This window comes from Antechinus flavipes, chromosome 2 (assembly GCF_016432865.1).
Source record: "Antechinus flavipes isolate AdamAnt ecotype Samford, QLD, Australia chromosome 2, AdamAnt_v2, whole genome shotgun sequence".
Taxonomy (NCBI): domain Eukaryota; kingdom Metazoa; phylum Chordata; class Mammalia; order Dasyuromorphia; family Dasyuridae; genus Antechinus; species Antechinus flavipes.
In genome coordinates this window covers 331,695,142-331,708,801 of record NC_067399.1, presented here as the reverse complement: position 1 = coordinate 331,708,801, position 13,660 = coordinate 331,695,142, and the positions used below count along the sequence as shown (strand labels likewise).

The 13,660-nt window shown below is 38.0% G+C and overlaps 1 protein-coding gene and 1 long non-coding RNA gene across 3 annotated transcripts in view; one reads left to right on the top strand and one right to left on the bottom strand.

The window, feature by feature from the left end:
• The window catches only part of PRKCH (protein kinase C eta), a 260,486-nt gene extending 254,572 nt beyond the window's left edge, over window positions 1-5,914 (bottom strand). The window contains exon 1 of the mRNA XM_051977769.1: window positions 5,264-5,914. Within this exon, the coding sequence (XP_051833729.1) occupies window positions 5,264-5,623 (360 nt within the window). The 5' untranslated portion in view covers window positions 5,624-5,914. The remainder of the gene's footprint in view (window positions 1-5,263) is intronic.
• The window catches only part of LOC127549600 (uncharacterized), a 1,392,683-nt gene that overhangs the window by 279,455 nt on the left and 1,099,568 nt on the right, over window positions 1-13,660 (top strand). The window lies entirely within an intron of this gene.

Below are 13,660 nucleotides of genomic sequence, written 5' to 3'. Positions count from 1 at the left end.
TAATGTTTAAAGTTGCATCTTAAAATCCAAAGAGATAAAACTGACTATTTGATAAAATATTTTTCCAATAAAAATCAAGCATCTAAATGTTTAGCAAATTGGCTTTGCAAAAAACTCTGGTTAAAAAAAAATTGGTTTATTATTAAAAAGCTACCTCTGAAACTGATTCATTTTGTAATTTGGACAAGTTATCCAACTTTCTGATTTTTTTCAGTTTCCTATCCCAAAATATTGCTAAGAGTCCATTCTATGATCCTATACTGGGCCGTAGTTTTTCTTTTTCCTTTCCTTATAAAAGAGTCTTGTTTTTAAATACATCATTATGGTATTAGATCTATGACTTCCTTAAATGCTGCTGAACATATTCAGAATTAGAGTGAATAAATTCAGATTGATCATAAATATTGTGCAAGTGATCAAAAAATTAACTGTGGTTGACATCATGGGAAACCTCAGGAATTTTATTTTCTCTTTCTGATCAGAAATGGGTTCTATCAAACCACATGTGAAGTAGCCACTATGCCAGACTATTCTAAGTGCTTTAAAACTAAGGCTTTCCCCAGTGCTAAAAGGCCCCCAAATCTCTAACATTAATATAGTTTGAAGGTGTGATCTCAAGAGAAGAGGTAGGTTTTCATCAATCCATTACACACACACTTACCCTGGCCTCTTTTCTGAGCAACAGGGATATTCCTAGTAATAATTGATAATTATCCAAATAGTATTTCTCTTTAAGTGAGATGTTTCCCTCATTAACAACCCTGCCTGTGAAATACTAGTACAGATATTATCATCCCCATTTTACAAAGGAAGAGACTGAGACTAAAAGATTGTGTCTTACCTAAGGTCACAAAGATGTTAAATCAGAGTTGAGACTGAACTTCAGCTATTAACTCAATCTCAGTATTTTTTTTTCTTTTCGTAGAATTGCCATATTCACTTTCAAGAGGGGCAAAAAATATAGAGAACTTCATGAAAAAAGATAGTGCTCATAACAGCTTCATTTATAGTTACTTAACAGTTTAAAATTGCAAACTATTTTTCTATGCAATATCTCCATTGATTGCCACAATAATACAATATTGATTATCCCCATTTTACAGACAAGGAAAAAAAAAGAGACTAATAAATTTGCCTTGAATCTTAGAGCCAATACTTAGGCATCAATTGTCTGAATTCAAGTATACTGAATTCAAATATAACATACAGTATGAAACTGGCTTCATTTATACCATGTTGCAGCCAATGACAAAATAAATCTGCTCCTGACATTTTTGGTCAAATGTTATGGAATAAGAAGGGAAATAAAAAATAAAAACAGGAACTTAACTTCCAAGTAAGTACATACACCATTATGGAAAGTTAGATTTTCTTTTAAACATCAGTACTAATTACTATTAAATTTGTCTATCACATTAGGATAAAACATAAAAAATAAAATAAGATCCAGTTTCTACTGGTTAGTCTCCATTGCTTTCAATATTTTAAGAAAGACTTCCTAGATTCCCATTTCTCCTTGTTGGTCACTTCTGCTTTTCATCTATTACTTCATAACAAACATAATGGGCAGTGAGGTAGATAGAACCCTGGGTCAGGAAGACCTCAGTTCAAATATATCCTCATAAACTTACTATATGACCCTGAGTAAATCATTTAACCCTGTTTGCCTCCATTCCTCATATGTAAAATTAGCTGGAAAATGAAATGGCAAACCATTCCAACGTCCTTGCCAAAAAAACAAAACAAAACAAAACAAACAAACCAAAAAAAAAACCTAAATGGTCTCACAAAGATTCAGACACAATAGAATAGATTATATATTTTAAACACTGGAGCCTTTTATGACTATGTTTTTTTCATATATGAACAAGGAATTTTCTATACTTGGATCTCTTAGTTCATCAATATATTTGTAATAATCTAGAATTGGAAGAGATGTTAGAAATTATATTGTTTGTCCCCACTATCGTTTACAAAACAACAAACCAAGGTTTAGATAGAGCAAGTGACATTCCTGAGGTCATACAGTGAGTAAGGATGAAGGTCAGAATTAAAATCCAGCTACTAGAACTAGTTTATATGATACCTTGAGTGAGAGACAGAATGATGGAATCCAAAGCTCATTCCATTCTATGATGTGAAGTAGTCTCTCCAAGAATATTAAAATAAACCAGTTCTAGCCTTATCACTAAATACTGATGCATCAAAGGACTATAAACAACATAATTTTAATCATTCCTTCCTTACAATCATTTAATTTTTTTTCTGCATGATTAAAACAGTTAAGAACAAGTGCTTATTTAAAACTATGGTACTTTCACTGTAACAAAAAGCTTTCTTAAAATTATGCACCTGGAAAATCTTCATGGAAAACTATCCACAATAACAAATCATTGCAAGTCTTGTCTGATAAGAGAAATCAAAGCCTCACTGACATCTAAGAGTACATTTACCTTACATACTTACTTCTCAATAGCCTATGTAAAATCTATATTGTATTTAACATATACTTTAACATATTTAACATGTATGGAACTACCTGCCATCTAGGTGAGAGGGTGAAGAGAAAGAGGGGAAAAGTTGAAACAGAAGTTTTTGCAAGGGTCAGTGTTGAAAAATTACGCATATGTTTTGTATATAAAAAGCTATAATAAAAAATGTAAAAAATATATAGTCTATGTAAAATCAACTTCATATTTGTTAGAGTCGATCTGTATCGCCACTTAGAATAATGAAAAAAAATCAGAAGATTTTTTTAAATTACCTGAAGACAAAAATTTTTCCTTTTATGTTATGGGTTCATCTCATGACCCAAGATTCAAAGGCAGCAGAAGTATGAGTGATGATAGCTCTTGCTCTCATATTTGATTGGGTTATAAAACAAGCAGCAGCACTCGCTCCTAGGATCTGATTTTTCTAAAGGTACTTGGATTCAGATATTTGTTTTTGGCAAGATCAGAAATCACAAGGAGGCATATGGGATCACAAGCACACAATCAGGAGGGAATCACAACATGGTGGCAATATTATTATGGGGTATAAACTCTCCCTACAGCTTGAGAAAGAAAACGGTCAGTGTTGTTAACAAGAAAAAAAAACAAGAAAGGACAAAGAAAGTTTGTCTCCATCTGGGCAAGACTTCAGTTTTCAGAAGTTCACAAAAAGATAAACTTTAACTTTTTTAGTGGATTTTTTTTTGTCTAAAAAAGAGTTCATTAACACCATAGTATGGCACAATATAGGTACTAGCCCCTGAAAACATAATTCACTCTGTTCTTATTGTCTGTTTGCTTCAGGTAGCCTGGCAAAAAACCAAGATGATAATTTCTTAAAGTTCATTGAGATGCTCTATAACTTCACTTGTAACAAAAGTTGAATATTTAAAAAATAAGATCAACTAATAAATTTGTAATTGCTGTAAGAGCTGTAAGCTCTTCTTATATATATGTACACATGTATATGTTTAAATAATACATGTTATAAAACATAATACATAGCATAATATGTTATATATCAGATATAAATTTTATATATACTTATACATAATTTAAATGTGATTGTTTCACGAAATAGTCACATCTTAGGCAATATTTCCTAATTTAACAAAGTGACTGACTAATAAATTGAATGAATTTTTAAAAGTTCTTTTAAATATTTAAATGTTTCTAGAATTTACTATCTGTTTAGGGAAATGATTTTTCTGCTTTAAATCTGTCCATGTTTTAAAATTTCCAGACACTTTTACATTTCTAGTATTCAAACCATAGACTTTGAAACTTTTCTCAACTTATCCTAACCAACTAACATTTGCTCTTTTCTTCCATTTCAACCTGAAAACCACCAGCCTGCAAATCTTACTTTCACCCATTTATGTGTACAATTGGCCACCCACCCACACCCACACAAATTAAGTATCTCATGCAACCAGGGCCATATTCCCAATTCAATGATCATTAACTGATGATTCCCTTCCATAAGTATTAAATGCCGACTGTGTCAGGTATTGTGCTAGAAATGACAAAAATTATGGTAAGTAAACAGCAATTTTGCTTTTTAAATAGAGTGGTTCATCAGACATCAGTAATTCCCGTAAAGTAATTTCTAAAGGACATATGATAAATGTCAATTCCACATTGACATCGATAAAAAAAAGTACCTCACACCTTCATATAACATTATATTTTACAAAGCATTTGGATCACTACTCTCAGGTGTGGGGGCAGTCTATTTTATAGAAGAGGAAGCTTAAGTGATTTGGTCATGGCATAACTGATAATGCATGAACAAACAGAATTCAGGTCTTCTGACCCCCAAATTCAATGAAATTTATATTCTATTAGACCTACACTATTATCAGTCTGAATTAAGAATATAACTTCAATAACCACCTAGCTCCCCAGTTTTAAAGACTTTTTTCCTACTACCTAACTTAAACCATTTAATTTCTTTACACAGCTGATTGTACTTGGGCTAACCACACTGAATTACAGTAATACCAACAGATAATGTAATTCATGTAAAAAACATAGACAACTGGAAAGCTGTGAATGCCACAATATCAATAATACTATTTTTTGGACTGTCCAAAAGGCATTTGTAATCACAAATAAATCCTCATGCCCAAGGCAGCAGTAATAAATACAACACTAAATCTCACTGCATTCTAATTAGGACCAACCTGAAACTATGAGAAAACACTTATAAATCCCACTTATTTAGAAAACTGCCCAATAAGAACACTTTGCAAGTGTGCAGACTTAGATGTTCGTGCATCTACAGGAAAAAATCTCAAATCCAGTGTAGTGTGTGTGGCCATTATATGTAATGCACGTGCATGTCTGTACAGGTGCGCCAACATGTATTCATAAATACTAGCTACAATGCCTTATGGAGTGTCCCACCACGAGTTTGGAGAAATTGTTATAAAGTGTCATTTATTCTCCTCTATCCCGGGTACGACTCTGCGCTTAAAGAGGAAATGAGGCCCTTTGTCCACTAGCGAAGGCTAGCCTCTAACAGCTTCCCTGAAATCACTTTCCGCTAGTCCAGTCTGCTTTTCCAACAGTGGATGCCCAAGCAAGCCTCCCACATCAACAGACCGGCACTAGCACAAATCCACCAGTTTGTGACATCGGTGCCGTGGTCACCTGATGCGGGAAATCCAAGTTTGGTTCGAGTTTCCACAGACTCAGAGACAAGGAGAGTAGGAGAAGGAACTGGATAAGGGACTCGCCGAGGGGGCCGATGAGTATGGGCTACTTACCCAGCCCTCAAAGGTGTCGGAAGCGCCCGCAGTGCGCAGCAGTTCTTGGAAATGCAAAGTGCAATTGGCCACAAAGTGGTCATATCCCATGTGGGTCTCGTGGAAGACCGCCAGCTCCATGTGGCCACCGTCCGTAACATTGGTACAGAATTCTTCATTGTAGGTGGGCTTGTTGGTCTTCTGCTTGGTGCTTGTTTGGCCGACGCGCACCTGGTCCACGCTCACAGTCAAGTAGGGATCCAGCAGCTGGTAGCCCTTCTTGAAAAGGGAGTGTCGCAAGGACCAGCGGGTGGGCTGCAGCCCCACAGCCTCTCCGATCCTCACCCTCACATACCCATTGAACTTCATGGTCGCGGACATGCTGCCACCCCAGCCCCGGGGGGCTCGTGCTGGCTCCGGAGTCGGGGAGAGACCGGGAGAGAGCACGTCTGGAATCAGTCGAGCAGGAGCGGCCGTCGCGGGGGCAGTAGTTCCGGAGAAAAGCAGTGCGGATTCCCCATGGGCTCGGGCCGGTTCATTCTTCCCCTTCCCCAGGACGTTTCCCCTTACCTCCCCTCCCTCCCAAGATGGAAAGGAGGGGAGCCGAGTCGGCGGAGCCCTTTCGCCAGCTATAGCAGCGAGGACGTCCCGCCTGGGCACAGGAGACTGGCCACACCAGAGAGGGCGGTGGCACTGCCTTGAAGCTTCCCCCCCAACCCCGGTTCCCCCTCCTCTTCCCTCGGTGGGGCAATGCTTTTGTCGTAGAGCTCTAAGAGCGCCCTAGTGTCGGAGCTGCCCGTCCGGTTTAGACTCCGGCACGATGCATTTCTTCCTCCCTCTGCCTCCCCCTCCTTTTCCTCCTTCCCCCGCCTCCTCCGCCTGGCGTTCTCCCTCCCTCTTCGCTCTTCAAACCAGGAAGCAGCCGCAGCCCTTGGCGTGAGACTCCCACCAACCGCTCCAAGTTGCGAGAGTCCCTTCACAGCCTCCTGCGCTTTCCGGAGCCTTCTGGGGGCAGGGTGCTGCGACTGCAGTAGCCCTGACCCCTGCGGCTCGGGCGCCAGGCTGCGGGGGAGAAAGGAGTGGGGGGCGGCGGGTGAGGTGGAGAGCGCGCTCTCCTGGGGCACCTCTCCTCCCCAGCAGCTGCAGCTCCAGCTGTGGTAGGTGGGAAATCCAAATTGCCTACAGTCTCCCGTGAAGAAAGACAAGAGGCTAAAAGCAAGCAAACACCTGAGGCATCTGTGACACAGGCCAAGGGTGCGTAGGGGAGGAGGAGAGCAAAGGGGAAAAAAAAGGAGGAGGAGCGAGAGAGCTTGGAAGCCGCACTGCAAAGATTTGCAGTGAGCCGGGTAACGCCCCCTTCCTTGGGACTGCTGGCACATCTCTCTCCTCGCCCCGGAGCCACTAGCCTCCAGTCAGTCATGCTGGCAGTGAGGTTGGCAAGGAGGGGTTTTTCCCCCTAATTATTATAGGGATGTATCATCCTCTGGTTCAGCCCTGGCACATCCTGTTTGTGTGCGTTTCCTGCAGCAGGTAATTACATCTGGCTTTCTTAAAACAGGGCTGTTGTAAGGATAGGAACAGTGTCTGGCTATTTCCTCAAAGAGGTGTGTTCTTTCCAGTGCGGGTTTTTTGTTGTTGTTGTTGTTGTTGTTCCGTGAAAAGCAGGAAAGGTTGGTTCTTCTTCAGACAAGGCAATGACTTAATAAACCTTTTTTCTCTGCCCGGTAGTACATGATACACCCAGCCACTGCGAAGAGACTTTCTTGAGAATACACCCTTCCTTCCTGTCTTGGCCCAACATACCGACACAATAGATAAGAGAATCGTGGGATTGTAGATTTAGAGCTGGATGAAACCGTCGAAGTCATCTAATCCAACCTCATTTTACAGATAAGGAAACTGAGGTCCAGAGAAATTCAGTGTCACCCAAGGTCACAGTAGTAAGTGATAGAATAAAGATTTAAACTGAGGTCCTCTATCTCCAAAATTAGAGCTCCTAATACTGACCCTCTGCTTTTGAGACCCTAGCAAAGTCAATCCCTGTCCCTTCTTCAAGTGCATCAGCCTTCTCATCCCTAATTGACCTTCAGCATCAGCCAGGTGTACGTTGGACAAATTAACACCAAGCTGAAGAGCAGCAAACTCACTTTCAATGTTGTGCAGACTTTGAATTCAGATAATGATCAGTTCCCATTTTCTTTCTCACTCTAAAGCCTTAACAGATGTTCACTTGGACCTGTTGATTTTTTTTTTAATTAGTTTTCCTCCAAAGAATCCTTCTTAGTTTCTCTGTGTTCAGTGAGCTAGGACCATACCTTTTGCCTAAAGCTTTGAGGTTGATCATTGTTCCATATTAGCTTAATTTCTGTCTTCCATTCCTGACACCTGCTACCTTCACTCTGCCCAGTAAAACTTGATGCAGAAGACTTGGTTCTGCTATTTACTGCCAATATGACTTTAGGCACATCAATTAATCTCTTTAAATTTCATTCTATGTCTATGTCTAAAATGAGGAATTTGGTCCAAATAACATCTGTTATCCCTTTTATCTCTAAATTCATGAACTTATGGTCTCACTTCTAGCCCTTTATCTTTTTCTCAGTCTGTTTCTTTGTCATTAAACCATTATAATGTAAAAAATCTAGACATATACTGGGGATAGAGGTGATCTCTCCCAGAGAGGAGCTCTCCTTCTAGATTTCTACTGAGTGGATTCAATCCTGGAGGAGGATGAGCATGTCTCTGGATCTTTACATTGTCACCCGGGAATCCCAGGAAAAATCTTTTAAAGTTTAAGTTTGGTTCATATCCAGGGCTTTCCCAAAAAGATAACTGATGTACAAAGTAGAGATCTGATATAAGACAGCAATTTCTTCTATCCCAAAAGAAATGCTTAAAGACTCATTGAATCTTAATCTTAAAATCTTAAAATACAAAGCAGTAATCCATAATCCCTTTACTTTTTTTAAGAAAAACATTTTTTGGAATTCTTGAAATGGTATTTAAATTTCTCTGCATCTCTGCCTTCTTTTAGTAACTGCCTTCTCTAATAGTGGTCTCCTCTTCTGAAAAGTTGCTTCAGAGAGTATGTCCAGGTACAAAATAAGCAGACCCAGAACCTCTCAACCTCTTGAACTTGTGCAGTTCCCACCAACAATTTGGTAATAATATGCCAGTCACTGTGGAAGCCCTGGAGGCAAAAGTGAGGAAGATAATTGTTTGAGCTATGGAAGACAAATGGTACAATATAGTGAAGAGAGAAAATGGGGCATCATATATCAGCCTATATGGTTGGACTAAAGAGTGTATGTGTGTAGCAAGGGGGGGCGTGGGGGAAGTAATATGCAAGGAGTATATGTTGGCTATGAGTGTATGTTAGAACTTTGAAGATAAAAGGGAGCCACTGAAGTTTAATAAGTGTGGTGGGGATAGTGGTATGGTCATGGGAAAATCTAGATTTCATATTTTAGACAAAGAAATGAGCAGATTTAGCAACCAAATGAATGTATGAGATGAGTGAGTAAGGTGTTGAGGATGACAGCAAGGTTTTGAACATGGATGACGAGAGAGGTCATAAATCCGTTAATACTGATAGTCATGTTAAAAAGAGAAACAGTTTTGGGAGAAAATATAATGAGGCAAATATTAAGAACATCCATCTCAGGAGCACTGCTCTGTCTCTTGTGTTGAGAGGAAGCAGCATAAAGCAGAAGCAGCAGCCAGAGACTTTTAAGTTTAGACTTAGCCTCCCTTAGATAAACATTTGCACTCACTGCTACAGTGTAGCCACCATAGCTACTAGTAGGGAAGGTTAAGACACCTCCCCACTGCATAGAAAGATGAAGAAAGATAAATCAGAATCTCAAGCTACAAGTTCAAAATTGACAAGAGCTGAAGTTGTTGCTCTTATATATACCAACTTTGCCAAGGGCTGACCAACTCTTTCTGCTCAGTGGCCAATAAATACTCTAAGATATAGCAACTCCATCACAGAGTGAGAAGACATAAATAGCACAGCCCTAAATGCATGTGCCTTTGTGGTAAGAAAACAAAGATATTCCTAGCATATTTCTTGCTGAGAATATCCAGAACTGAGAATTGGCATTATTCATTCTCTCCTGGACACTGCATTCTCTAACAGGTAGTCCCAATCATACTTCATGGGGGAGAAGGGGAGCTTTCAGTCAGTCATCCAGGTTCAAACCTTGGGATCACCATCAATTCTTTACGAACTCCATATATTTAATTGGTTGCCAAATTTTCTTCTTTCTCCACAAGATAATAAAGTGTGGGTTTGTTCATTTCCCCTCTCCCCACCACACTCATTAAACTTCAGTAGTACTCTATTATCTTCAAATTCAAATTCAAAGCCTTCCCCCATCCCTATAAACTACAATAATATAGTCTCACTACCAAATATTTAAGTAATGTTCCTTAATGAGTGTCACCTTACTATATGATACCTTCATTATTACATCTCATCAAATAAGGTTTGTTATTCTGCTTTCTCACTTCCTACTCTCCATCATTCCTTGCAAGCTGATTTCCATACCCATCACTAGACCAAAACTTCCCTCTACAAAATTACCCATGATTTCTTTATTGACAATTCTAGTAGTCTCTTCTCAATTCTAACCTTTGGTGCCCTATCCATAGAGTTTGACACTATTAACAAACCCTTCCTTCTAGAAACTCTCCCCTCCACCCTAGGTTTTTGTGACATTACTCATTTTGCTTCTTTTCCTTGCTGTCATGCTTATTTTTCTTGATCTCCTTTATAAGATCATTATCCCTCACTCACAATGCACAAATGTACCCGGGGATTCTATCCTGAATCTAATCTCTCTTTAATTTCTTGGTGAACTAATCAGTTTCTATGTATCCAACTATCTTTTTATTCATATAATTTCCATATATTGAGCCTCTTTTTCCATCCTAAAATCCAATCCTTCATTTCCAACTGTCTAACAGACATCTCAGCTGGTTATCTCATGGGCATCTCAAACTCAGCATATCCAAAGCAGAACTCAACTATTATAGTAAATACTTAATAAGTTTTTAAAATTAACAAATAGCAGATGAATTAGAGAGGGAAAAGACTGGATGTAGAGAGACCAACTAAGAAAATTTTATAATAATCTAGGGCTTTAAGTAATACATGTCTGTAATATAAGTAAGGAAAGGGACATGCAGATGATACAGTAAATAGAGCACTGGGCCTGGAGTCAGAAAGGTTTGAATTTAAATCTTACTTACTAGCTATGTGACCCTGGTAAATAATATAATCCTGTTTGCCTCATTTTCTTCCTCTATAAAATGAGCTGGAGAAGAAAATTACAAACCACTCCAATATCTTTGCCAAGAAAACTCCAAATGGATTCATGAAGATCTAATTAACAACTGAACCAACTAAACGAGAATAATTAGTGGGGAAAGGTAATTAGATATCAAATATATTTTAGAGATAAATTGCAAAATTTGGCAACTGATTGAATATGAGGAATGAGGGAGAGAGAAAAGTTGAGAATAACTGAAGTTAAAAATTTGAATAGATGAAAGGTAGCAGCTTGCACAAAAATGGAAAATTAAGGAGATAAAGTTTGTGGAGGAGGGCATTCTGTGTTGGATAAGCTAAGTGTGATATGGAACAACTAGAAGAAGGTGTCTGGTAAGCATTTGGAAATGTGTGACTGGAGTTTAGGGGAGAGATTGGTGCTTGATATATATATCTGGGAGTTTTCTTTGTAGAAATGATAGTTGAATACATGGAAACTTTCACTGAGAGGATAAAAGGAGAAATGATGCAGAACAGAGATCCCCATAAAAGAGACTGAGACATGAATAATAATCTAGCAAAGGAGACCCAAAAGGAGTAACCACATGATTAGGAGAGAGCCATGTTATAAAAACTGAATAAGGAGAGAATATCTAGAAGGAGATGATGGTCAACAGTGTCAAATATTGTAGTGAATTTAGGAAGGACGGGGACATTAGAAAAGGCTGTTTATGTTTGTTATTAAGATATTATGAACATTGTTGGTAGAGTTAAGAAGTGATCCAACCATTCTGGAGAGCAAACTGGAACTAGCCCCAAATGGCTATAAAACTGTACATACCCTCTGACCCAACAGTGCCATTACTGAGTCTGTATCCCAAGGAAATCATAAGGGAGGGAAAAGGATCCACATGTGCAAAAATGTTTGTAGCAGCTCTTTTCGTGGTAGCAAAGAACTGAAAAATGAGTAGATGCCCATCAATTGGAAAATGGCTGAAAAAATAGTAGCCTATGAAAGTAATGGACTATTACTGTTAGATAAAAAATGATGAACAAGCTGACTTTAGAAAGGCCTAGAAATATTTACATGAACTGATGTTAAATAAAACAAGCAGAACCAGGAATACATTGAATACATTGTTACTGTAATAACAGCAAGAATGTTCAATGACCAACTATAAATGATTTGGTTCTTCTCAGTGGTTCAATGACTTAAGGCAATCCCAATAGACTTTGGACAGAAAATGCCATTCTGCACCCAGAAAAAAGAATTAATGAGACTGAATATAAATCAACACATGCTATGTTCACTTCTTTTTTTTATTTTTGTTTTTTTGTAATCTCCTCCAGGGTTTTTCCCTTTTGCTCTGATTTTTCTCTCCCAACATGATTCATAAAGCAATGTGTGTTGAAAATAAATAATTTAAAATATATGTATGTATATCATGGAGAGGGTAGAGCCAATATGTCAAAGAACAGACCAGAATACATCTGAACTCTCTCAACATTCCCCTTCATCTAACTTTAAAATAGCACTTTTAAATCATATTTTGGAGCAGCAAAGCAAAAAAATAAAATAATAAAAGTCAGAGGGAGACATTTTCCAGCCTAAGACAACTCAGGGGTTTGCAGAAAAGGTTTGTAACAACAAGGAGAGTGGAGGCCCAAAAGTACCATCAGTGGACCTTGGAAGTAGCAACATCACCAGCAGCAGCAACTTCAGAGCATCTCAACTCAAAAAGTAAGGGGATTGTACAATGCGTCAGAAGGAGATTATGAGGACCATTTCTAGAGACTGAGTATAGCTGGCACTGACTGCCAATAAGCAATTCTGGGTCATGATTCCAGAGCACTTGTGATTTGTCACAAAGGAATAGTTGTTCCAGTCACAGTTCCTGGGTCAAGAGGACTACTAAACTTGTGGCTATAGTAGACCAGGGTCACTTGCTGGGTAAAGATCAGAGCACAAACCAGTAGAACAGTGACCATACTTCTCCCAGAATTATACTGAACTTGGAAATACCAAAAACTTACAAATCCCTACAAATAGTTTTGAAAAAAGAGCAGAACCCACCTTGAACATAAAGTTCAAAGTAAAGAAAAAAACTGAGAAAATGAGCAACAACAAAAAGAATTTCCTACTTACATCAGGAATGTTTAAATAGGCAACATATACCATGAAAGTATAGCACCCTCCAAAATCTATAAAGAAATAAGGGAGGAAGAATTAGGCAGATAGGGAAGCAAAGGGAGAAGAAGACAAGGGAGGGATCCATGGGTGGAAGGAGGATAGGTAATAGCAAGGCAAGTTAAGAAGCAGAATGAAAGCAAAGAGTCAGTAGAGATAGAAAAAATATGTGTGTATGTATATATCTACATATATATTCATAAATATAGTCTTTCTTAACTACAAGCTGCTAGGGAATGGTGGTGGAATAAAAAGGGGGGAAAGAATAAAGTAAAAAAGATGTACAGCATAGACCAAAAGAACAATTTAAGGAAGTAAAAAATTAGTATTTGTTGTTATATATTTTTTAACCTCCCTAATGTTCTGCTGGGCATATGACAATGTCCTTTTGTTTTGTTTCATTTTGTTTTGTAATCCTTTTCTGTTTTCCTTTTTTCTTATTCTGTTTCTTTAAATAAAATAAATCTTGGGGGAAAAACCTCAAATATAAAAAAAAAAAAATAGAATTTGACCATAAAAAGTTACCATGATGGCAGGGAAGACTAAGACATCAAGTTAGAAGACAATAGTGTGAAAACCAGTATAAACAAAGCTTGAAAGAAAAATGCTAACTAAACCCAAGGTCAGCAAGAATTTGGAAGGGCTAAAGAAAGAAATTAGAGCAGTAGAGGGGAAAAAATGGGGAAAGAAATGGGATTGATGCAAAAAAGTTATGAAAAGAAAATAAGTTGGTAAAAGAGGCATCAAAAAAGGCACTTTTTGAAAATAGCACTTTAAAAAACCAGAATTGACCAATAGTAAAAGAGGCTCCAAAATTCACTAGGAAAAAAACCCAACTCCTTAAAATAGAAAAAAAAGAGAGAAAGATATAAAAGTTCATTAAAGAAAATAATTCCTTAAAAAATCATATTTGGCAAGGAGAAGCTAATGACTCCATGAAACTTTAAAAAATTTT